This window comes from Prosopis cineraria, unplaced genomic scaffold, assembly GCF_029017545.1.
Source record: "Prosopis cineraria cultivar Desert tree isolate PC_DT_omini unplaced genomic scaffold, ASM2901754v1 PC10, whole genome shotgun sequence".
Classification (NCBI taxonomy): Eukaryota; Viridiplantae; Streptophyta; class Magnoliopsida; order Fabales; family Fabaceae; genus Prosopis; species Prosopis cineraria.
This window is the reverse complement of record NW_026555341.1, coordinates 15,020,713-15,045,678: the sequence shown is the minus strand read 5'-3', so window position 1 is coordinate 15,045,678 and position 24,966 is coordinate 15,020,713. Positions and strand designations below refer to the sequence as shown.

The 24,966-nt window shown below is 35.3% G+C and overlaps 1 protein-coding gene across 2 annotated transcripts; it reads left to right on the top strand.

Moving 5' to 3' along the window:
• Window positions 1-741: 741 nt before the first annotated feature.
• Window positions 742-21,266, top strand: LOC129321706 (phospholipid-transporting ATPase 3). Of its 2 annotated transcripts, none has more exons than XM_054967588.1 (27): window positions 742-1,249; window positions 3,059-3,124; window positions 3,751-3,812; window positions 5,956-6,037; window positions 6,449-6,559; window positions 7,884-7,961; window positions 8,053-8,149; window positions 8,571-8,677; window positions 8,912-8,977; window positions 9,427-9,548; window positions 9,754-9,844; window positions 9,937-10,014; window positions 10,096-10,212; window positions 11,198-11,347; window positions 11,434-11,538; window positions 11,655-11,797; window positions 12,527-12,628; window positions 12,717-12,780; window positions 12,872-13,084; window positions 18,122-18,287; window positions 18,397-18,476; window positions 18,590-18,829; window positions 18,949-19,170; window positions 19,252-19,419; window positions 19,621-19,971; window positions 20,124-20,230; window positions 20,659-21,266. In XM_054967588.1, exons 1-27 carry the CDS (start codon window positions 1,049-1,051, stop codon window positions 20,969-20,971), a joined length of 3,702 nt encoding a protein of 1,233 aa, XP_054823563.1. In that variant the 5' UTR covers window positions 742-1,048; the 3' UTR covers window positions 20,972-21,266. The 2 variants fall into 2 exon arrangements, with proteins under 2 accessions (XP_054823563.1, XP_054823564.1); XM_054967589.1 differs by having other exon boundaries at window positions 743-1,249; window positions 11,198-11,344.
• The last annotated feature ends 3,700 nt before the right edge of the window (window positions 21,267-24,966 follow it).

The following is a 24,966-nucleotide window of genomic DNA, read 5'->3' as shown; positions in this document are numbered from 1 at the left end:
AACTTACAATTGAACCCTCATTGCTAATTTGAGTTACAATCCAACAGAATGTCTTCACATTCACTTTGACCATTATGAAGAACATAGCCATCAAAAAAGAGGTGGACATACCTATCATCAAGATGTTGCGCCCAACACTTAACAACAAACAACAACTCCTTTGGAGAGTTGAATATGCCAAAACATCCTTATCTAAACAAGCCTTGAAGAAACTAGATTGGGCATTATGGGATTTAGTGACCTCAGCACTATTAAATACACATTTACACATCTATCAGCCCATATGTCCCAACAAATAAGCCAAATATTGTACACTAAGGATATTCCTAACAAAATTTTTACCAATTTCTTTTTCTAGATTTCATTGAACCGAATCAAGATCAAGAAGATTGAAGAATACATCGAATAACTCTGGTTCAATCACAGATTTCCATCTTTCCACTGCATTATTATAATTCCTCAACAAGTGCATTAAGTCCTCCATCCTTTTATAGTTGAAAGGGCACAAGGTCGCCTCTGACAATCCTCTACTAGCTCTAAGACAACTGAACCAAGTGGGCCCGTAGGGATTACCCAGGTATTGATTGAAAACAATATGGAGCAAGTTAAAAAAAAAAAATGTAAACTATTAGGACCAACTTAAAAATGAATGCAAATATAGATCTAAACGATTAATTTACCTAACATAAATTATCATCACTTTTTGTAATTCAGCACCACGACCATGCCAACGTGCGCGTGAAGGAAACGAGTCTCTCTCTCACTAGACTACAGCCGATCAAGAAAGCCGTCACGCGGCTTCCGATGAAAGAACCAAAATAGAACGACAAGGGCAAAAAGGGAAAAGGCAGAGATATAAGTGGCGAAATTTCAGAGGAATGCCAGAAGGCAGGAGGAGGAAGACGAGGTTGAACGTGCTGTGATCTGTCCGTTTCAGCGTAGTACGATACAATACAACAACGAAGCGCTTGGGAGCTATACCAAGAACAAGAAAGGCACTGAGCATCGCAAGGACAGAGAAGCGGAGGTTTCTGTGTGAAATTGGACGATGAGTGGATGGGACAGAGTTCGAGCATCATCGTCTTCTTCGGGATCGTCTCCTGGAATGGGTTCCAATCCCATGCGTAACCTCCCCAACCGCATACCTTCGAGTCGAACTGTTCAACTCGGCCGGGTCCAGCCCCAAGCCCCTGGCCACCGCACCGTTTTCTGCAACGATCGCGATGCGAATCTTCCCGTTCGATTCAAGGTTTTTTTTTCTCTCTCTCTTTTGCCATGGGTTTTTATGGTATATGCCCTTTTCTTTTGTTCTCGTTTTCGCAGTCTTGGAGGGGAATTGAGAAGCTCGGAATCGGAACTGTATATGCTTTCATTGGTGAATTCAATTTAATTTGCCTTTTAAGTTGACAGAAGGAAGGATATGAGTATTTAGTCTGGATTCACTCTTTTGAGAATTCACGACTGTATCTACCCTTTTTCTTGGTGTTGAAAACTAAGCAAGGCAGAACAGCTTGCTCATGCTTCACATTTGCGCAGGTGTTGGCGCAGGTCCTGGACCCTTTACCGATTGTTCGAGTAGTGTCAATATTCACACATTAAGTGCAATTGGGGGCTTATTTGAAGAGAGTATATTATCAATGGAGCTGTGTTTATAACAAGCTTGTTTATATTAATGTATTACCACAGGGGGGGGGGGGGCAAAGGTTTCACCCGTCGATCTTTATGAACTAAGCGAATAGATAATGGTCTCTAATCTTTTATAAACTGTTACAGTCATGTTATGCGTCTAGCATTTGAACTAATAATCAAACTCCTATGTTGTTTTAAATATATTTACGCACTGAAAGAAGATAGTCTAAGAAAACCTATTAGAATAGCCCAAGGAATGCTTTTCCCATATAAAGAGATAACTTGCGTGAATGCACATGGACGGAAGCAATAATGTTCGAGAATTCCAATTTCCAATGTGGCGCTTGCAACCGAGTGCGATAAGAAAAGACATAAATGAGGGTTATTTGATTGATAAAATTGGGGAAAAGGACCAGATTCAGAATCTGCAAATTTTCTTCCACAATCTGCAATTTATCTTCAATGATTATGCACTATTTCTTCCTTATTCTGCAGTTTTGGTCCTTTTCCCCAATTAATTTAGTGATTAGGTCCTTTTGCCCAGTTTCCCCTACTTGATTTTGACATCACTTACATTGGGAGTAAAGTAAGAAATTGTGGGCCATATGTTTTGACCCTTCTTTCATTTTCCATTGTTCTTGTTGAAGAAAACTGAATAAATGCATAGATTTGTTGGGAAAATTCTTAGGACTAGTTTATAGATATGTCATGGAAGACATATAAAAAGTTCAAACTTCCAATTACTAATTTCAAAAGGAAAAACTAAACACACCAAAGTAAATTGACATGAATTGAGTTCAAATCTTACAAATTGTAAAATATGCAGGTTATTGGTGGGTGAGGTCATCTTTAAAATAAGGGATTAAGGGTTTATTTTTTTATTTTTTTTATTTGGATGTATGGTTTACACGATCAAGATACCATACACATAGATATCTATACATTTTTTTGCACGATCAAGATACCATACACATAGATATCTATACTTTTTTTTTTTATGTTTGATATCATGTTGTGGACATACATGAAAAGATAAAATCAGTAATCAGCATATGTGAGAAAAAGTGGGCGTGTCGTCTAATGAGGAGAAGATGGTAGAAAATTATTTGAGATAGTTTGACATGTACAGAGAAGATTGTGGGAGGCCTTGGTGAGAAGAGTGGAAGAGATTGTTTTGAGTCTTGTAAAGAGAAGTAGAGGAGACTAAAGAGAATACTCAGAAAAGTTGTTGAATGAGACCTCTTGGTTAACAATATTTTTAAAGGCTTAGTTGTTGGTATAACATCGTGGTTTTACGCAATCCATGTAGTCTTCCCCACCTAATGGAATGAGGCTTGTTGTTGTTTGATATCATGTTGTATAATTTACATTCCATGATTTAACACTATCCATCGATGTTGAAACTTGACTAGTTAATATCCACTGTCAGGGGAATTCGATATCAACCACAAAATACAATCTTCTCACTTTCTTGCCGAAAGCTCTGTTTGAACAGGTAAGTGACTTGAAGAATTTGGGCATGTGAGAGATGCATTTAATTTTCTATAGTGAACATACAAGCTTTGCTGCATCACATATGGTGTTTCATGTTGGTATTATGTTTTGTTATGTTGGGGCATTATTGACATTTCAATCAATTCGTATTTTCAACTAGTGTTTAGTTGAGTGCACTAGCCAACTTATGGAGTAGCAGCTATACTTTTTTGTAATTGTGTACATTTCATCATGTTTTTAATATTAATTTGTTGTGTAATTCATTTAGTCGACTCCATCTAGTAGGATAAGACGTGTTGTGTACATTTCATCATGTTTTTGATATTATTTTGCTTCTCATCTGGAATCGTATAATTGATATGATATGCTAGTAGTGAAGTTAAATATATTTTTTTAATTGAGACATCACAAGAGTTTGAACCTTTAATCTCTACCCATATCCTGCCCCACTTTTCCCTTGCCACCTGATCTGGCCTTAGGTGGCCTTTTCTATTTGCTGCATGAAGAATTTTTTGGGTAACATATAAGCATAAAACAATGCGCGGTTTATTGATGATTGACGGTAATTGTTGCTTTATCTTTACTTCTGTATTGCTGAGAAGTGAGGATTTTTTATTTATGTTGCAGTTCAGGCGGGTGGCTAATCTATACTTTCTTACAATTTCTATTTTGTCTACCACACCTATCAGGTAAGCGAACTATAATCAATATATATAATCAGTCAATATTATATATAAAATTTCACCATTCAAAAGTCATTAATAGTACTTGTTTCTTGAAGTGCGTGCAACCTATATGACCCGCATCTAGTTAGGGGATTAGTCCAAGCAGTAGGAACTTGGACCTTTTCCGGATTGAATTTCTTATTGTGTTTGTCAGAGAAGTCAGGTTCGGCCAATTATAAAAGGAAAGGAAACTTGATAGCAGATGAGAAGAAACGTAACCTATGCATTGCAAATTACACAATCTGGAAAAGAAAAAATTTGTGCGATGATTCATAAAGCTGATAAATTTTCTAGAACAATGCTTTATTAAATAACTTCCACTAACTTATGGTATTTGGATTGGGTTTAATGGTTTCAGAATTGACCACTTCTACTACCACTAAAACCATTCAAGGAAAATTTGAACTTTAGCAAGACTCACTGAAACTTCATAAATTTTCTGAAATCTGCCAAAGACTTGAAATAAAGTTGCCTAAATTTACAACTTTCAAATCCTAATACCCCTAAATAATTATCTAGTATGATTTATGTAATGCTACAATGAGTTCCATAATTGTGAGTAAAACAGAATAGTAAGATGATTGGATCCTCTGCTTAGGCCTTCTTGGTTCTAGTTTATCTCAATGGTTTTATGTGCTTCATGTTTTGTCTGGTCTTATGTTTTGCTTTTGGCCAGATTTGTTTGGACTTCTACTATAATACCTAGCTTCTGCACGTCAGTTTTATTGTTACCTCTCTACTTGAGTATTTTTGTTAACACATTATTTATTTGAGCCTTGGTCATTAAAATTCTATATAGAAGCTATTTTGGGTGTCATGTTGATTCATCAATGTCGCAATTCAACTCAATATAAGGTAGTCAGAGGTACGCACCTCAATGCCTAGGGTGCTTAGGTGAGGCACAATACAGCACCGTCACCTCGTACAGAAGAAGAGGTGATGCCTTCAATTAGATGCAAAAAGGATCTCACCTTCTGGTGTCTTTTGCATCCAATTCAATGGAAGAAGCAAGTGCCTTTGGTGCTTGGTTGATCGATGATGGGTGCACTTTATGATTATGAAGTGGTTTTTCCAAGTTGGCTGAAATGGAGTTGCCGTTTTCAGTAGTGGGTGCTTGGTGGAATTGGAGTTGGAGTTGAATGATGGAGCGTGTGGGTGCTTTGACTGAGATTTTGTTCTCGTTTTCTTCAATGCGCTGTTCTGGTTCTTAATCTTGTGCTCCTGGCCTTCCACACGATGCTGTTGTAGACAATAATCTTCTTCCAGCTGGCTCTTTTTGATGCTGTCGTGTCATTTCCAGTATATGCCACTTTCTGTCACTGTATTATCTTGATTTTTTTAGTCTGTTGGCGCTAGTTTACTAGATTAAGAAAATTTAGGTTAAGATAGTCAGGTATTATAATTATAAATTTAGGAAAATAAAGTTATATATATAATATAAATATAAGAAAAGAAAGTTTTTGGATAAAAAAAGAAAGTTTAGAATTTAAAATATTACAAGATAATAAAAATTTTGGTAAACAATAGGAAAGTTAGAATTCAAACAGGATAGAGCATGGAAATAAAATATTATATATGTGAATATTTATAAATAAGTTTATGATATGAAAGTCTTCTAATAAATAATGGGAAAGATTTAAAATGAAAACAAGATAGGAAAGTTATCTAATTAAGTAACAGGCAAGCCTTCTAGTAAATATTGTCTATACTCTATTGATTATATATATATGTTTGTGTATATCTTGTTGTTGCACCTTGCTTCGCTTAGGAATGGTGTTTTTTTTTTTTTGGCCTTTCACCTTCGGTGTTTTTGAGGCCTTGCACCTTGGATGTGCTTTTCGCCCTTGACTATCTTTCATGTATGAATTTTGTACATTTAATTTATGGTACCCTGTTTCTACCTTACTATGTTGTTATATGATTGGTGCTTGATCATTTTTTGGGGCCTTGCATTATTTTCTCCTGTTAATTTATGACGTTTTCATTGATTTGTTATCAAGAAATAAGCAGCTGATATGGTGCTTATTGCTTTAATATCATCTGTTCAGCTACTTTTTAATTTTATATGTCTGAATAAGTCTTAATTACATGTTTTCTGATGATGCAGTCCTGTATCTCCAATAACTAATGTGGCTCCTCTATCACTGGTGCTTCTTATCTCTCTTATTAAGGAAGCTTTTGAGGACTGGGTGAGACTGCTGTTTATGCTATTACTGTTTTTGTGTCTTCTTTTCCTAATCTAGGGTAGTTTCTTCCATAAATAAGATGCTGGAATATAATGCTTTTGGATACTCTGAAGGAGATTCAGGTTTTGTCTCTTCAAAACTTTTTTTATTGGAAATTTCAACTGTTGATGTCATAGGTAAATGTTGAATGAATATTCATGTAGGATAGGGATTTCAATCTTTCATTGCTTGTTCTTGCAAGATTGATGCTGGTGTGTTATTTTGTTTTAAAATGTGATAATGACTGTCTGCCTTTATATAGTTATTTTCTTTCAGCATTTTATGAGATTTCCCCTCGCTTTGACTTATACCTTGTCATTTAAAAAATATTTATTAATTATTAATAATGATCTTTCCTCAACTTGTGTACAACAGAAGCGTTTTCAGAATGACTTGGCTGTAAACAATAATTTGATTGACGTTTTGCAAGACCAAAAGTGGGTTTCCATACCCTGGAAAAGGTTGCGAGTTGGAGATGTTGTCAGGGTGAGTGTGTCATATGTCTGTACTTGATTAATTTTGGTGTGTTTAGCATTTTGAACTTGTATTTAAGTAGAAGTATATAATGCTCATTGATGGCATGTTCTAAAATTTCTGCAACATATAATTCCAATCATCTCTTTGGGCTGCTTCGTTGCTTGCTTATGTCAGAAATAATGATGTTACCCTTTTGTATAATTTTAACTTGACATTTATCTTCGTATAATCACTGACTTTTAGCTTAAGCAACTTGATGCTTATTGCAGCTTTGCAATTTTAGTCAGAATAATTTTCTCCTCTTCCTTATTTCTGTTTAATTCAGAGTGTTGTAGCTCAAGATAGTTCCTTAATGTTCATTAGATGTTTAGTTTGTTAACCTCTTGTTGTTAGCTGAAGGGAGAGATGCTAATGAAAAGCATATGATATTAATTTTGACTTCTGGATAGTAATCTGTTTTGATAGAAAAAATGGTAGAAAATCGGTTGAGATGGTTTAGGCATGTATAAAGAAGACCAAGGGAGGCACCAGTGAGAAGAGTGGAACATATAACTTTGAGTCCGATTAAGAGAGGTAGAGGAAGGCCTAAGAGAACACTTTTGAAAGTTATTGAACGCGTTCTGTTAATTAATAATATTCCTAAAAGCTTGATAAATGATAGAGCATAATGGCGTCTTGCAATCCATGTAGCCGACCCCATCTAGTGGGATAAAGGCTTGTTGTTGTTGTTGATAGTAATCTGTTTTGAATTGGTATGCTTCTTTTGCCATATGTAATATTGGCCTTGTGATTTTCTGGTTTGATTTTACAATTGGGCTGATGACTTATGATTTATCCTAGGAGGATAATAACACCTGAATTTTGAAAGATGAAATTGGCTTCAGCAATTGACTTTGGTCTTCTACTACTTTTTTTATCTCTTTCCCGGTGCTGCCTTTGGTGTGCATGTTAGCTCAGTAACATGCTTAGGATTCTCAAAACAATATGATTAAGACTTGTTAGTGCAGTATGTTACTTTTGCGCAAAATTGAAGTGGCTGAATCTATAGAATAACTTCTTGACAAAAATTTATCTTCACCGGCAGAAATGGTTTATGGATTTTTTCTTGAGGATTAGTTGTCAAAATTAGTTTGGGTAGGGATATCTTGTTTTTGAATTGTGGAGTTCATCTTCTGTTTACTTATATCTGTTTAAATTTATGTGAAAACTGGTAAATAATTGAGGTAATCCAACTTTCTGAGATTTTTAATTTGTATTGCTGTTTATGATGCCATTGTTGGTTTTTCTGTTCTTAGTTATTCATTCTATAAGTTCAATGTTTGTATTGTTGCAGGTTAAGCAGGATGGGTTCTTTCCTGCAGATCTGCTTTTTCTGGCTAGTACCAATCCTGATGGAGTCTGCTACATTGAGGTTTTCTCTTCTTCTTAAACGTAAAAATTCGGTGCATCCTTCTTTTTGTTTGCAGTTCACTGCGTCTTGTTAATTTTAGTTTGGTTTACAGACTTCCAATTTGGATGGAGAAACCAATTTGAAGATTAGGAAAGCATTGGAAAAGACTTGGGATTACCAGACTCCAGAGAAGGCATCTGAGTTTAAAGGTACACGTATTTTTTATGGATTGTCTCATTGAGCTATCCCTTGATTTTACATGTGTGGTTGTGACTACCTTTCAGTCAATTTTTTTCATCTCAGTTATCCGTCCTAAGCATTTTTCTGCTGAAGGAATTTTTGTGCTCCAGTTACAGAGAGATTACAGTCAACATACAGCTTACATTAAGCACTTCTATTTAAAATATACTGATACTTGAGATACAATCTAGAGTTATGTGTGTTATAATATGCTAGAAAAGGTCATGGTTTTTTTGATAGGATTTGTAGTGATTTAAGGATTTCTTATCCTCCAGCTAGATCTAAATTCTTCTTTATAACGAAGATTTCATTTTTATTTATAAAATGATGCAAATGTGTAGTTTTTTTGGTTATTATTCTGATTTGCGTTTTCATTATTGACAATTGCAGGTGAAGTTCAGTGTGAACAGCCAAACAATTCATTGTATACCTTCACAGGGAATCTTATAATTCAAAAGCAAACACTGCCTCTCAGTCCAAACCAACTTTTGTTGCGAGTATGTTATGTTTTTTTTTTCCCGCTTGCATTTAACTTCCATGTTTGATCATAAATTAGTCAAAATCGTTGCAGCTTTAAGGAGTGTGTGAATTTCCCTTTCTTTGTTTATTTATAATTTATTTTTAAAAGCATTTTATGTAATTCTGTATATTGATAAGCATTGATGCTTTGGTTACTTCTTGGTTATGAGACCAAACAGTCATTGACTTGTTGAAATTTTGTGCACTTTCAGGGATGCAGTCTCAGGAATACAGAGTATATTGTTGGGGTTGTTATTTTTACCGGACATGAAACTAAGGTTTGTTATTATGAAATGATGGGTGACGTTATGTAACAATTTTTTGTTTTAGCATCTAGTCCAAGGTTTTATTCATGTGATGGTAGTAATTCACTGATTGATGAGGTGTGCAACTGATTGTATGTTTTTGTTTGTTATTTTATATATAAAATAATTGTCATTTTTATTGAGTTTTTAAATCTGGTATCCAACCGTTTTGGTATTCTTTTCTGATAGGTGGCATTTTCTTAACAGTAACAGTAAACACTCTTGCTTTGGTGCTTCCAATTTTTTTTTTTTTTGGTGAAGTTTAACTCATGCACTGAAATATGCAATATGAAATTACTTGGGAGTTGGGATGTCTTGTTATTCAGGATAATGTATTGTGATTTGGTTCTCCTCCTCTAGTTGCGGCAGTTTTCCTTTTGATTGTTGATGTACAGTTTTCTTGCATTTGGAATACAACGTAGGTAATGATGAATACGATGAATGTTCCTTCCAAAAGAAGTACATTGGAGAGAAAACTTGACAAGCTCATACTTGCTCTATTTGTGACTCTTTTTGTGATGTGCTTACTTGGAGCCATTGGCAGGTGCGTGAATTGGAAGCATAGTTGGCACTAAGTTTGCCTGGATCCCTTTTAGTTTTTTGCATAGCTACATATATGTATATGCTTTTGAGCTTGGGGCTGTGGTTGGTTTTGCTGGAAATATGCTTTAGATTTATATGTTTATTTATTTGTTATTGTTATTATTTTTTCTTTTCTAAATGATGTCTTGGATTAATGTAAATTGCAGTGGCATCTTCGTAAACAACAAGTATTTCTACTTACGTCTTAATGCAGGTGATGAGGGTTCTGGGCAGTTCAACCCAAGGAATAGAATTTTGGTACTATATGCTTAATTGCTTAAGATTAATAACCTAATGGTTTTGTTCCCTTCTTTTTGACTTTTGTTTAGTGATTCTTCTTATGTCTTCAGGTTATTACTTTGACCATGTTTACCCTCATCACCTTGTACTCGACAATCATCCCCATTTCACTTTATGTGTCAATAGAGGTTTGTGTCATGGCCATTTATATATACCCTAATAATGTTTATCCTTATAAAGGGAAAATTTATTTTTGGTATCTGTTTCAGATGATCAAATTTATTCAGTGCACTCAGTTTATCGACAAAGATTTGCGCATGTACCACAGTGAGACCAACACCCCTGCATTGGCCAGAACTTCCAATCTAAATGAAGAACTTGGGCAGGTAAGTTGCTACCTTATGAATTTTTCTGGTCACCTGACCATTAAAGACCGTTTTGATGATGAGGTTGAGGAATGAGTAGTATAGAGAGGAGAGGAAAATTAAATAAAAATGAAGAAAACTCATTGAAAGGGGAAAAAAAAACTACCAGAAATCATAAAAATGAAGGAAAACACATTGAAAAAGCCAAAAAGGGAAAGAACTACCGGCAATGAATTTATAGAAATAGAATGTCTCTAAAACCAAAAGGGCAAAAAACCAAGAAAAGTGGTTTTGTTTTGTGAGCATTAAGCAGACATATCTTTGGTAAGTCAGAAACTCTTCCTTACATATTTACCTTCATCAAGTAACGAAAGAAAATGATATTTCAGTTGCCTTAAGCAAACTCTTTCTAAAATCAAGAGGGATCTTGGAACTCGCATAATGATGAACATTTTTTTTTCATCCCTCCTTTACACTCATAATTCAACTTGCTGGTTACTATCTGAAATTCCTCATCCTAAAAGCTTTTGGAGGAGATTTTACCCTTGCATCTTTTCCTAAGGGATATCTCCAAAGACTTGAGCTGTTTTGAGTTTCATTAGCACTGCCTTATGGCATAATAGATATGTAGTTTTCTGGGATCTTCCTGCTTAGGTCAACAGGACACTGCTTTTCAGAATCTGGACATGGATACAACTTTATATGATAAGCATTATCCGAAAATAGATCTTGATATAATCATGTTCCATCCAGTATGTCTCCTGTCCTGATTGTTGATCTGTAGCTTTGACGGCTAGGAGATAATCATATTTAATTCTCTCTGCCTTTTTTTCTCCTGTCTTCCTTCCCTTTGGTTGCCCTTTTTAATGGGTGCAATTATAGATATTAAATAATGTTACAAAATGTTTTTTGTATTAGTAAGAGGAGATGCATGATTGGAGTGTGTTAATTTACAAAGTGCTCATGTTTATAGCTTCTTGTCAAAGTTCTGGGTTATTGATGCTAGGTGGAATACATCTTCTCTGACAAAACCGGGACTCTAACAAGAAACTTAATGGAGTTCTTCAAGTGTTCAATTGGAGGGGAGATCTATGGAAATGGCATCACTGAAATTGAGAGAGGAATAGCTGAGCGCAATGGCATTAAACTTCAGGCAGTACGCTTGTTCTTTGAATGACTGAAAATAAACTTGTTATGTTAGTTACGGAGATCAGGATTATAAAATTTAAGCCTTCTCTACAGGAAAATGGATCAACCAATGCAGTGCAAGAAAAGGGTTTTAATTTTGATGATCCGAGGCTTATGCGTGGAGCATGGAGGAATGAGCCTAATCCTGATAGTTGCAAGGTAAGTCATTTTCTGCACTCTTACTAGTTGCAAGAGTCTCGTTATGTTTTCAATGCAGGTTTGAGATTTTATAGATCCTAAGTTTGATATGGTTATATTCTTTGTTCTCCCTGTAGGAATTCTTCAGATGCCTTGCTATATGCCATACTGTACTTCCTGAGGGAGATGAGTCCCCTGAAAAGATCAGATATCAAGCTGCATCACCTGATGAGGCTGCTTTGGTCATTGCTGCAAAGAACTTCGGTTTTTTCTTCTACAGGTTCAAATTATTTAACTATGTTGTAGTTTTCTGCATAATTTTCTCCTTTTGTCTATGCGTGCAGGTTGCATTCAAATCCTATTAAACTGTTAGGCCATTTGTAATGCTGCATGAGAGATTTTCATTTTTGTTATTTCTCTTTCATGGGGTTAAATGGTAAAACTATAGAAAGAATTAGATGGTGATGTTCCTTGAATTTGTTTTTCATGTTTATTATAACCACTCACTTTCCTAACGTCTTATTGATTTATTTATTATTTATTACTTATTTTTTTGACTTCAACTCTCGGAAAGAAAAAATGGGGGAAACAAACGTAGTTGAACTTTGCATGTGTTTGACAGTTTGGGAATAGGTGGCTGTCTACTCAGTATCGCACATATGGCAAACATGGAAGAACATATTGTATAGAAGCTTACTAATTTTCAGATGAATCTTTTGTTGTCAATGGCTAATTATTTGGACAAGTCTATTGTTCCGGATATCATACAATTATGAGCTTCATTGGCTTCATTGAAGCTCATGTTGTTCTCTCTTCGTTGTAGGGGATATCTTATCCTACTCTTTTATGAGATGGGCCTTAATTTGAGAAGCTTTATGGCAGCATGATTTATTTTTACAGCTAAATATGGTTTTTATGACTGGTTCTTCTAAAAGTTTGTCTACGGAGATGCTAGATTTGGTGGCTAATGCAGCTTGAATTGACCATAATGAATATTCTTCTGTATTAGGCGCACACCTACCTCAATATATGTTCGTGAATCTCATGTTGAGAAGATGGGTAAAATTCAGGATGTGTCTTATGAGATTTTGAATGTGCTTGAGTTTAACAGGTATTAATTCATCCTTCTTACCTGTACTTGGCCTGAAGGTTTAATTATTTTGTTTTGACACTATTTGTAATCCTTGTTCCATTAATAGTACAAGGAAGCGTCAGTCTGTTGTATGTCGTTATCCAGATGGGAGACTTGTGTTGTATTGTAAGGTAATTGTTTCTTGAGGCTTCTGTTCAAGATTGTGATTACACAGCTGTTGGCTGAGAAGATAACACCTTCTCAGGAACTGTATTTTCACAGGGTGCTGATAGTGTAATCTATGAGAGATTGGCTGATGGTTATAGGGATATAAAGAAAGTGACTAGGGATCATTTGGAGCAATTTGGATCTGCTGGACTACGTACTTTATGCCTAGCCTACAAAGAACTGCCTCCTGATGCGTATGAAAACTGGAATGAAAAGTTCATCCAAGCCAAATCATCTCTTCGTGATCGTGAAAAGAAGTTAGATGAGGTACATTTTTATTCTACTTTTGCATCCTACATCTTCATATTAATCATGATTTTGACTGCACTGTTCCGATGAGTATTTCTTGGTAAAACTTGTATTTGGTGGCTGCTTTGCTTGCCTTTGGTTTATCTTTTTGTCACTAAATTTTTTTGTTGATGGTACACGATATGATAGAAGATATAGAAGAGGAAAGGAACAGAGTAGAGCAGAGGAGAACTAGAGACAGACGAGAGATGGATAGAAGAGAGGATAAAGACTAAACAATACTTTTCAGATTCAATCATAAGCATTGCCTCAGATTACAATTAGTGTCCCTTATATAGGTTCGCAAATCCTTTATTATCTGCAGCAACTAACTAACTGACCTCAACTAACCAACCAATTTTTCTTTATTTCTTTATTTAATATTTTCATATCAATGCTCGCCCCTTCAAAACCCTTAATGTCAGGGGTCAACGATCTGATCCCTAAGACAAAAACAACAACAAAGAAAAGCAAATAGAACCAGAAAACTTGCTTATGAATAAGACTCATCCCCTACGCAGAAATATCTCTATTTTTTGGTCCGTTGCCCAATATCTATGATGTCTTCTGCAGCATCAGGTTGAAGCTCAACAAGTTGTATCTGCATTTGCTGAGTCAGTGAACATCTATGGTCTCTGAAGATGGGCTTGTGGCAATAAAAACAAAGATTCTTTGACTGAAGATCATCAACCTCCTCTTTGCTTAATTTCTTTAAGATTTTCAAATTAGGGTTTGAAGAAGAGGACCCTATTGCCAAAGAATTAGAAGAAACAGATCCCTTCACTGAAGAAAAAGGTAGAGATTAGGATGGATGCTCAGGCTATCCTTAACAAGATGAGACCCATTACCTCTAGTTTCCGTTTTTGTGTCTCTCTCTTTACTCAATACATGTGAAATGTTAGGAGAGGGCCAAGAAGACTAATCCAAGCCAATTTGTCCTCCTTACATCCATTGAGCACGTTGAATTCTTTGCCTGATTTCTGAACATGAACTTCTTGTAAATGAGTAAGGCTTATATCATGTTGTAATGTGCAGACAGACAGGTCTTGGCCAAAAAAAAAAAAAAAAAAAGAAGAAGGGACAGACAGGTCCAGCATACTCCTCCCTTAAGCCTTCAAGGTAGGATTGGACCAGGTAATCTTCTGCTAGGTCCATTTTACAAGTGATATCATCAAATACATCATTATATTCCCAAGACTTCTTGCTTATCGAAGACGCATGAGGTCAGCCATAAGTGCCTCGTATGTTGGACCAAACCTTGCTTTAATGGCCTCCACATACTTTTCCCAAGAAGTCATTTCCCCTCTGCATGTTTGCTCAAATGCTTGATGCCACTCAGGATTTTTCATCAAGATGTATACCAGCCATCTTAATCTTCTAGGCATCTAGCGTGTTGTCAATCTGAAAATACCTTTCACACTTGTGGATCTGGCCAAGAACATCAGTTTGTTGAAATCTTGGGAATTCCATCTTGGTAAAACTTGTAGGAGGTTGGTACTCCTTATTTAGTCTTGGTTGATGTTGTCCTTCCGCACCATTGGAGGATGACACTTGAGTGTTACAAGGTTCATCAAAGGTGTGAACAAGATGAGCCACCTTTGTTGTGAAAGCTTGTTGTTAGGTTTCCAAGGTATGTACCCTCTCATCAATTTGTTCGGCCATGTGTTCAGAGTGTTGCTTGGGAGCGGGTTTGGATGCCACTGATACTAATAATATTCCAGATAGGATTCCATTAAAGACTTACTCAAGTAGGAAGCGTCAAAAGATAAAATTCCATTAAAGACTTACTCAAGTAGGAAGCGTCAAAAGATAAATTAAGTTTGATTTTATTATTTGATTTGAATTGGGAATATTTTAGGATAGATTTCAGGAGATTTTATTTGTATATTTAGTTATTTAGACTTTATTTAGATTTTATTGATTATTTTATTTAAATATTGATTTTAGGATATTTTGTTCAGTTTTTATTTAATTATCTAGTGATCTAGATTTGATTTAGTATTTTGGATTGTTTTGGCTTTATAAGTATGACTAGCAGCTCAGAAGGTGGCATATCATCAACAAAAATAGTCTATCAACCTTTTGGAGACTCTCCTAAGCGTGACTATTGAGAAAAGTATAAAACGGGATTCTTGTTTTATATCATCTTTATAGATTTGTTCCTCCCATCTTCTTCTTGTTTTTTTTTTAGCACTTAACAATTTGGCCTTAGAGCCATGGTTACCCTATGTACGGGTCAAGAAACCAACCCTTTTGACAACTCATCCAATAACCCCCAGAAATCAAAACTCACTCACATCAGATCATCTAGCTGCCATCTCTACAAGCCTTGAAACTCTTGATCTCTTAAAAGAAAAGGTGGAGGTGCTTGAAGCCTCTGCATTCATTAAAGGCAAGAAGACAAGGGAGACCTGTCATAGGCGCTATTATGAAGAAGAGAGCAAAGATGAGCAAGAGAATTGCAAACGCAGCAGGCCTCATCACAACAAAATTGAATTTCCAAAATTCAGTAGGGGTCTACGAGGGTGGTCTTAAAGGTCAAAAAATATTTTAAGTATTATGGCACACCTGAAGAAGATAAGGTAGATGTGGCATCGATGTCTTTGGAAGGAGATGCACTCGATTTGTTTGCTTGGATCAACCATAAGTGAACGCTTCATTACTAGGATGAATTCGTGACAGCTTTTCAAGAAAATTTCATGCTTCTAGAGTACAAGGATCTCAATGAGTTCCTGTATAGCTTCAAACATGTGGGATCCATATAAAAGTATTGTGTAGAGTTTGCCAGATAGTTTGCCTATGTTGAGAATTGGTTGGAGCATTGTTTACAAAGGAGAGCTTTGATTGGATGTCTGCATCCATAAGCCATGGTCAGTTTACAAAGCAATAAGCTTTGCCTTAGAATTTGAAGCCAAGATGCATGTAAGTAGGCCTAGGCCCAATCAACTTTAGACCCAAAACAGGTTTAATAATTCTTCATCCTCCATCGCATGTGATCAAAAAAGATCCTTAGAATCATTCTCTTCTGATGTATACTTGAATCGTCCAAGCTCCCAACATTGTTGTCTTCCTTGGCCAGAACGAGAAGTTCGATGGCAACCAAACTCCCTCTTATAGACGCAAGCAATAATGCAGAAGAGACAAGGGTCTTTGCTTTCTCTGCAGTAAGTCATTCAAGCTTGATCATCACTAGAAAGGCTTATTCTCGCTATTGGAGATTATTGATGAAGGCGAGGAACTTGTCCCTCTTCTTGAAGATGCAAGAATTGAAGAAGAATGCTGAAATCTCTTTGATTGTGATTTTGGGTGGCAGCATGGGTTTTGCAATGAAGCTTAGGGGCCTATTATGCACATGCAAGGTATTGTTGTTGGTAGATAGTGGTTTCACTCACAATTTTATCTCAAGTTCATTGGTGCAAGATCTCCAACTACCTACACAATCTATCTCTACTATTGGAATTCAGATTGATGATAGTAGTATTGTGCATTGCGACTGAATATGTAAAGATATAGAAGTTCAACTAACTAGGCTAACCATTAAGGAAGACTTCTATCCTTTTACTCTTGGAGGGGCTGATCTGGTTCCAGTATTAAGTGGCTAGCATTTCTCAATATGGTGTAAACCAATTGGAATAAACTCTTTATGATTTTTTGGGTGAATGGCAAGAGGTATAAGCTCCAGGGAGTGCCTAATAACACTGGAAGTGCTCAATTTAATTCACTACAACAAATAGAAGCTTCTATTGACTCTAATTGATTCCAATATTTCAACTTGAAGCCACTAGTTCTAGTCCATTTGCAAGCCTAGTCTTATTGGTCACAAATGAAGATGTTTCATCATGCTTCTATATGGATTACCAGAAATTGAATAGCATTGCAACTCCATATAAGTATCTAATTCCCAACATTGCTGAGTTATTATATGAGTTATATGGGGTGGTTTGTTCTTCCAAACTTGATCTTCATTCTGGATACCACCAAATTTGAATGTTACTTGAGGGTATTTACAAAACAGTGTTTTGTGCTCATTTTGGGCACTATGAATTCACAGTAATGCCTTTTGACTTAACCAATGTCCTGACCACTTTTCAAGCTGCTAAGAATGATTTATTTTGTCCTTATTTGTTGGAGTTTTTTATTGTTATTTCTTGATGGCATCTTGGTGTACAGTTCCTCTTTCCAACAGCACCAGGGTCACTTACGCACAGTTTTCCTAGCCTTGCAAAATGTGTTCTATGTCAACTTAAAGAAATGCTTTATTGACCTCCCAACAGATATGATAGAAGATATAGAAGAGAGAAGAAACAAAGTAGAACAGAGAACTAGGAAGAAAGATGAGACAGGGACGAGAGATAGATAGAAGAGAGGATAGAGAGTCTAAACAATACTTCATTTTCAATCATAAGTGTAGCCTCAGATTACAAGTAGGGTCCCTTATATAGGTTCCCAAATCCTTTATTTTCTCCAGCAACTAGCTAACTAACATTAACTAACCAACCAATAACCAAATGTTCTTTATTTTTTTATTTATTCTTTTCATATCAGTACATTGGTGGCATGGGTACAGTTATGTCAGGACTCTTTTTGGGGGCTTCAATAAGAGTGAGCGGGGTTTGCACTGAGCTCTTAGAGAAAGAAAATTGCCACACACAAAAATGTAGAATCAGATTGGAATCGTTGTCATATTAAAAAAATAAAATTATTTTTTGTTCAATGCGTGTTCTCCATAGTGTTCAACTGTAAGACTATAATGTAATTTTGCATCTTATGTTGAACTGTAAATGCATTTAAATTGCAATGTCTTGGATTTCTGCCATATTTTTTTCATAATTTCCTGTCCTTAACTGGTTAACAATATGAAGACACATGTACTTGTGGTGTGGTGTTGCTGCCAGGAAAAAAGTGTTGAAAAGGAGCATGAATTTTTCTGATTACAATATCTACAAGTTATCTTAATCTTCTTGTGCAGTGATGCCTGTTCTGTTATTCTAACTTGTAACTTTGGAAATAATACAGGTGGCAGAGCTTATAGAAAATGGTCTTATTTTGATTGGTTGCACTGCCATAGAAGACAAGCTTCAAGAAGGAGTACCAGCTACAATAGAGACTCTTCAAAGGGCCGGCATTAAAATTTGGGTTCTTACAGGGGATAAGATTGAAACAGCCATAAATATTGCCTATGGTGAGTTCCTTTAAAAAAGAGCTGGTTTATCTTTATCCTTAATATTTCTGTGTCAAAAAATATGTACTTATAACTCATTTTCCCTTGTATTGCCCTCCTTTGGCTGCAGCATGCAATCTAATAAACAATGAGATGAAGCAATTTGTTATCAGTTCTGAAACTGATGTAATTAGAGAAGCTGAGGAAAGGGTAAGCTGCATTATTTAGCTCTCATGTTTTGCAGAAACAAGCCTTAATGTTGCTGAATGTTTTGGATGCATTGTTTTTGTATTTTCTTTTCTTTTGTTTTTTTTTTTTGGTAGGGTGACCTAGTGGAAATTGCACGTGTTACTAAGGAAGAAGTGAAAAAAGAACTGAAGAAGTGCCTTGAGGAAGCACAGAGCTACCTTTCATCGCTATCTGGACCCAAATTAGCACTTGTAATTGATGGAAAATGTCTAATGTATGCATTAGATCCTAGTTTAAGAGTGACGCTGCTGAACTTGAGTTTAAATTGTCATGCAGTTGTTTGCTGCCGAGTTTCTCCTTTACAGAAGGCACAGGTAAAACTAATGTTTTGAAAGCAAACTTTCTTGTACTTTTACACTTGATCATCTTGTTGATCTTTATAGAGTCATGTTAAGGGAGAAGACTAATTTTATGTCAATATCAATCCATTCAGGTCACAAGTTTGGTAAAAAAAGGTGCACGGAAAATAACACTTAGTATTGGTGATGGAGCAAATGATGTCAGCATGATTCAAGCTGCTCATGTTGGTGTTGGCATAAGTGGGTTGGAGGGGATGCAAGCAGTAATGGCTAGTGATTTTGCCATTGCACAGTTTCGGTACCTTGCAGATTTATTGCTTGTTCATGGCCGGTGGTCATATCTTCGAATATGCAAGGTGTCTTGTTTTGATGACTAAATCACTCTGCTTTTTTTTTTTAAATAAATTGTTGTAACTTGATTGGCACTGTGATTCCAGGTGGTGACATACTTCTTTTACAAGAATCTCACATTCACTCTCACTCAGTTTTGGTTTACTTTTCAAACTGGATTTTCTGGTCAGAGGTTCTATGATGATTGGTTTCAGTCATTATATAATGTGATATTCACAGCGCTACCAGTGATCATTGTCGGACTATTTGACAAGGTATCTTTCACGTAGGACTGAACTTCTGATTTTTGTAGAATGTGTAGGGTGAGTGAATTCTCACCTACATAATATTATTTTCTTATATTTACCTTCCTATTGTGGACATTTGAAGACCATATTTCAGCTCTTGCATTTCCCTTGTCACAGAACAACTCTTCACTTATGATATATTTGTTACTTGACTTTTTCCTTTTCCAGGATGTCAGTGCATCTCTTTCCATGAAGTACCCTGAGCTGTACATGGAGGGGATAAAAAATGTCTTCTTCAAATGGAGAGTTGTGGCAATATGGGCCTTTTTTTCGGTTTACCAGTCTCTAATATTATACTATTTTGTTAGTACAGCAAGCTTAAGTGCTAAAAATTCAGCTGGCCTAACATTTGGAGTTTGGGATGTCAGTACAATGGCGTTCACATGTGTTGTAATAACAGTGAACTTGCGGCTTCTTATGATTTGTAATTCAATTACAAAGTGGCACACTATTAGCGTTGGTGGAAGTATATTAGCATGGTTTATTTTTGCTTTCATATATTGTGCCATCCTTGGAAAGGTGAATAAATTCTCTCCCTCTTTGTTTACCAATCTTGTTTTTTCTTTTGATCAATCTTTATTTAACATTCTTTTTTTGTCTGTTTGTGTTGAAAAAATATGCTCTGGTACTTTCCTTGTAGACCTTAATCCCTTTTGTTCCATTATTTGCAGGGGAATACTTATTTTGCCATATTTGTCTTGATGAGTACGATCTATTTCTACCTCACAATTATTTTAGTACCAGTGGGTGCACTTTTTGGTGACTTTGTTTATCAAGGGTAAGATTTAGATTTGAAGAGCAGTTGGCGTTTCAAATTCGTTTCTATTTTTTATGCATGTTAATGGATGGAGATATGTGAGCTGTTAGTGCTGCCCAAGCCAGGTTAATATAACATTAGATCAGTATACAGAAGGATACACAATTGTAGGCCAGTTCTGCATTGTAACTTGCATGCAACCTTTATACTTAATATTAAGTAGGATTTATTTAACACGTTAAAGCAGAAAAAGAATCAGAAATTCATGAGCTATACAGTTCTCCCTGGTATATCTGATCCTATTGTAGGATAGCATGACCTTTAATAACGTTCTTATTTTTGTTTTTATTCCCCTGGGGCTAGAGATCTAATGACTAGATGGGATAATAGTTTTGTTCCCACTTCTTTCTTTGGCTGCCATTGTCTCATTTCAGTTCATCTGGTTGCAGGGTTCAAAGATGGTTCTTCCCTTATGACTATCAGATTGTTCAGGAAATGCATCGGCACGAAGTGGAGGGCACTAGCAGGGCACAGCTGCTGGAGATAGAGAACCAGCTAACACCAGCTGAGGCAAGAACTTATGCCATATCTCAACTCCCGCGTGAAATATCAAAGCATACAGGGTTTGCTTTTGATTCACCTGGGTATGAGTCCTTTTTTGCTGCACAGTTAGGTGTATATGCCCCACAAAAGGCATGGGATGTTGCGAGACGAGCTAGTGCCAGGTCAAAGCCCAAAATCTTAAAAAAAATGATAAATTGATCTGAGAGTAGGATGATTTGTAAAATTACTCTCTTTTCATTAGTTCATTAGTTTTGGCTTCCCATTATGAGAGCCAGCTTCAGGAGTAAATGTAGTAGAATATATGTGCGATAATATTTGTTATTTTCAGTTAGGGAGGTATCAAACTTCGTCCTCTGGGGAAAGTAGAGCAGATTGTTGGCAGGATTACATAGATGTACATTATACGATTTGTAAAAATTCGAAGTCAAATTATACCATTTGTAGAAACTCGATTTTGTTCTGAAATGCAGAGATTGATTTTCTTTGCAATGTCCTTTATTTTTGATCGAATGCTGCTTGTCTTTCTGATGCGAACGGTGGTCCTAATCTTTTTTTCGTTGTTAACAAAAAGTTATGTTGAATATTCATTGTTTTTTTTTCCCCTTTCTATATGTTGCTATTTTACGCTCCTGCTTATGAGATAATTGAACATTTTAAGACTGGCATTTTTAAGCAAAAGACGAAGAATAAATCTAAAACGAAACTGATGATCTGACAGTTTGAGTTTTAACCGATTAGGGTGTTTACTTTTTTGTATTTATATGCCCTTATTATAATTTTTTTAAAACGGAGGATTTGAAGGTTTATTTAAGACATTTTTTAATATCAAGTGTTAAAATAAATTGAAAATGATAAAAATTTGGTCATGACAGTTTAGAACTGCGATAAAAAAGAATATTAAAGTCATTTCATAAAATATTAATTATGAACTGCTCAAATTTTGATCTTAACCATTGAGATGAGAAGTGGGGGAAATTCAAATAGAGTGAGGTTCTGTTCTTATACGTTTAGAAGTGAAAGCAAGAATAACTTGGAAATGGTGTCTACAAGTTCAAGATGCTTCGTTTCAGTGCTGGTGAAAGGTCACCGAGAAAGATGTGGTATGATGATTAAGGGGATGATCCATCCAATTGACATCATAACAGGCCTACAAAATAAGAGAAAAATTGGTGAAAAAAAAAAAAAGGGAAAATCATTCTAAAGTTCCATGAAAAGCACTCAAAATACACTGAAGTCTCATAAATTCATCAAATAGCTGCCAGATCCTCAGGGACTTAAAGGTGAATAAGTCTGAAAATGAAATTACTAATTTATCCTCTACCATTAAAAGGGAAATTTTGTTATCTCACAAAACCCATGATCAGCGATACTTAAGATTGATGCATATCCATGATTGTTGATCACGGTAGGATAATTTTTACTTCCTCATATCTATGATAATCGCCCTTGTCTTCATCTAAGCGAGGTGAGAGTGTTCATCTACGACTGCAGTATTTCATCGACAAAAAACAATACAGTGATTGTTGAGCGAGTAAACGATTTCTTATGCATTAATGATTTCATTATTGTTTAAGCTTAGGATAATGCTTTCTCGGTATACCTGCGATCATTTGATTTGCATAGCTAATGGGTATGAATTTATCTAGTGCAACATTGATACGTTGAAAAATATCTGATACGAATAACTCTACATGTTGTCAACAGTGTATTCTTGTGTTGTCAATATGCTATGGATAGTTGTTGATACAATGTATTGTGCAGGATGACTTATAAGAATGCTTATACTACTGAAAAACATGGATTATGTTATGCTTTTTTTCATATAGGGGACATTTTATATATTATTCTTAAGCATGTGATGCAAGCTTATTTTGTTAAAAAATCTCTATTTTGAAACAACACTGCATCGTGTCAATAGTGGATGAATGTGTTGTCATTATGCTGTGTGTAGTTGTTAATGTACTGTGTGTGGTGTAGGTTAACCTGTAAGATGGCAAGTTCTTATATTTTTTCCATATAGGGGACATTTTCAAAATTATGACCATGGAAGTATGCAATATGTTGGGGGGAATGTTAGAACAAGAACAATAAACGAACAAACAATGTATGAAGAGTTGACAAGAATAATATCATCAAATGAGTAGCACACACATGCTCTTGTTTAGCATGACAAATAAGTGGAATACCTTGCGCACATGTATGTGCAGCAATCAAACTAGTTTATGGCAATGTGTACAATTTTGTGAATGAATATTACAAGTTTACCGCTCAATAGAAGATATATGCTAGCAACATGAGGCCGGTAGCCACACATGATTGTCTATGTCCTTAAGTATTGACGGTGACAAATTTATTAACCTAAACCTGCTTGAAGCTATCAATGACTATAAGGCTTTCCGGTAGGCCAAAGCATATAAGAAGGGAATCTCAAATCCAAAACAAAAAGGTTTATCATTGTGCAAGATGCCATGAGTCTGGTCATACCTCTGAGACTTGCAAAAATCCTAATCTATGCTAGAAAATATCAGAGACAAGTGTACTTTTTTGTTTATGTATCTAGAATTTATTTTTTTATTTATTGCACCTAATGTATCAGCACTTGTCAATGAAAAATGCATTGCTTGTCAATAAAGTGATAACTTATAGTCAATGGTCAATGGCAAGTAGTCAATCAATTCTTGTAACTGGTTGATTTTTAAAGGGAATTATTGCACCTAATGTATCAGCACTTGTCAATGAAAAATGCATAGCTTGTCAATATAATGATAACTTGTAGTCAATGGCTAATGGAAAGTAGTCAACAAGTTCTTGTAACTGGTTGATTTTTAAAGGAAATAATAGCACCTAATATATTAACACTTGTCAATGGCGAATATATAGCTTGTTAATATAGTGATAACTTATAGTCAATGGCCAATGGCAAGTGGTGAATAGGTTCTTATAACTAGTTGATTTTTAAAGGGAATAACAATACTTAACGTATCAGCACTTGTCAATGGTGAATGCATAACTTGTCAATATAGTAATAACCACTTCTCAATTGCCAACAGCAAATGATCAATAAGTTCTTGTAACTTGTTGATTTTTAAAGGGAATAACATCACCTAAGGTATCAACACTTGTCAATGGTGAATGCATAACTTGTTAATATAGTGATAACCACTTGTCAATTGTCAACAACAAGTAATCAATAGGTTCTTGTACTTTGTTAATTTTTAAAGGGAATAACAACACCTAATGTATCAGCACTAGTCAATAGCAAATCCATAGCTTATCAATAAAGTGAAAATCACTTGTCAATCATAGTTGGCCACTTGTCAACATTTAATTAATAAAACAAACTATTTGCCACATTTAGAAACTTGTAATCACCATTCATAATAACATTGTCTAAGTTAACTACATGAAATGAGCTAACTATGTAAAAGGACATGATTATCAATAAAGTTATATACTAAAATTCTATCAATAATCTTCTCTTTCCTTTCCTTCCTTTCTTGGGATCTTTCTAACAAGGGCATGGCTTCGTGCTCCTTCACGTTGTTACAATGACTCAATAGCCACAATAAGAATTCTATCTTCTTTATCCTGCACCACAAGTCAGTCTTATAAGGTACAACAAAGATTTTTTAACAAAACAAGCTTGTATCAAATGCTTGAGAATAATATATAAAATGTCCCCTATGTGAAAAAAAAAAACATAACATAATACATGTTTTCTAGTAGTATAAGCATTCTTACAAGTCATCCTGCACAATACAGTGTATTGACAACTATTCATAGCATATTAACAACACAAAAATATATTATTGACAACATGTATAGTTATTCATATCAGATATTTTTCAACGTATTAATGTTACACCAGATAAATCCATACCCATTAACTATGCAAATCAAATTATTGCAAGTATACCTAGAAATCATTATCTACCCTTAAACAATAATGAAATCATTAACGCGTAAGAAATCATTTACTTGCTCAACAATCACTGTATTATTTTCTATCGATGAAATACTGTAATCGCAGATAAACACTCCCACCTCGCTTAGATGAAGACAAGGGTGGTAATCATAGATATGAGGAAGTGAAAATTACCTTACCGTGATCAGCAATCATGGATATGCATCAATCTTCAGTATTGTTGATCATGGGTTTTGTGAGTTATGCGTTCAAGCAAAATTTCCTTTTT

What these genes read in the sequence shown, in the direction of transcription:
- LOC129321706 (XM_054967588.1), top strand. Translation starts at nt 1,049, where the DNA reads ATGAGTGGATGGGACAGAGTTCGAGCATCATCGTCTTCTTCGGGATCG. An exon ending in GAAGGCATCTGAGTTTAAAG is followed by an intron (nt 8,150 to 8,570) that starts GTACACGTATTT and finishes TGACAATTGCAG; the next exon opens with GTGAAGTTCAGTGTGAACAG. An exon ending in ACCCAAGGAATAGAATTTTG is followed by an intron (nt 9,845 to 9,936) that starts GTACTATATGCT and finishes TTATGTCTTCAG; the next exon opens with GTTATTACTTTGACCATGTT.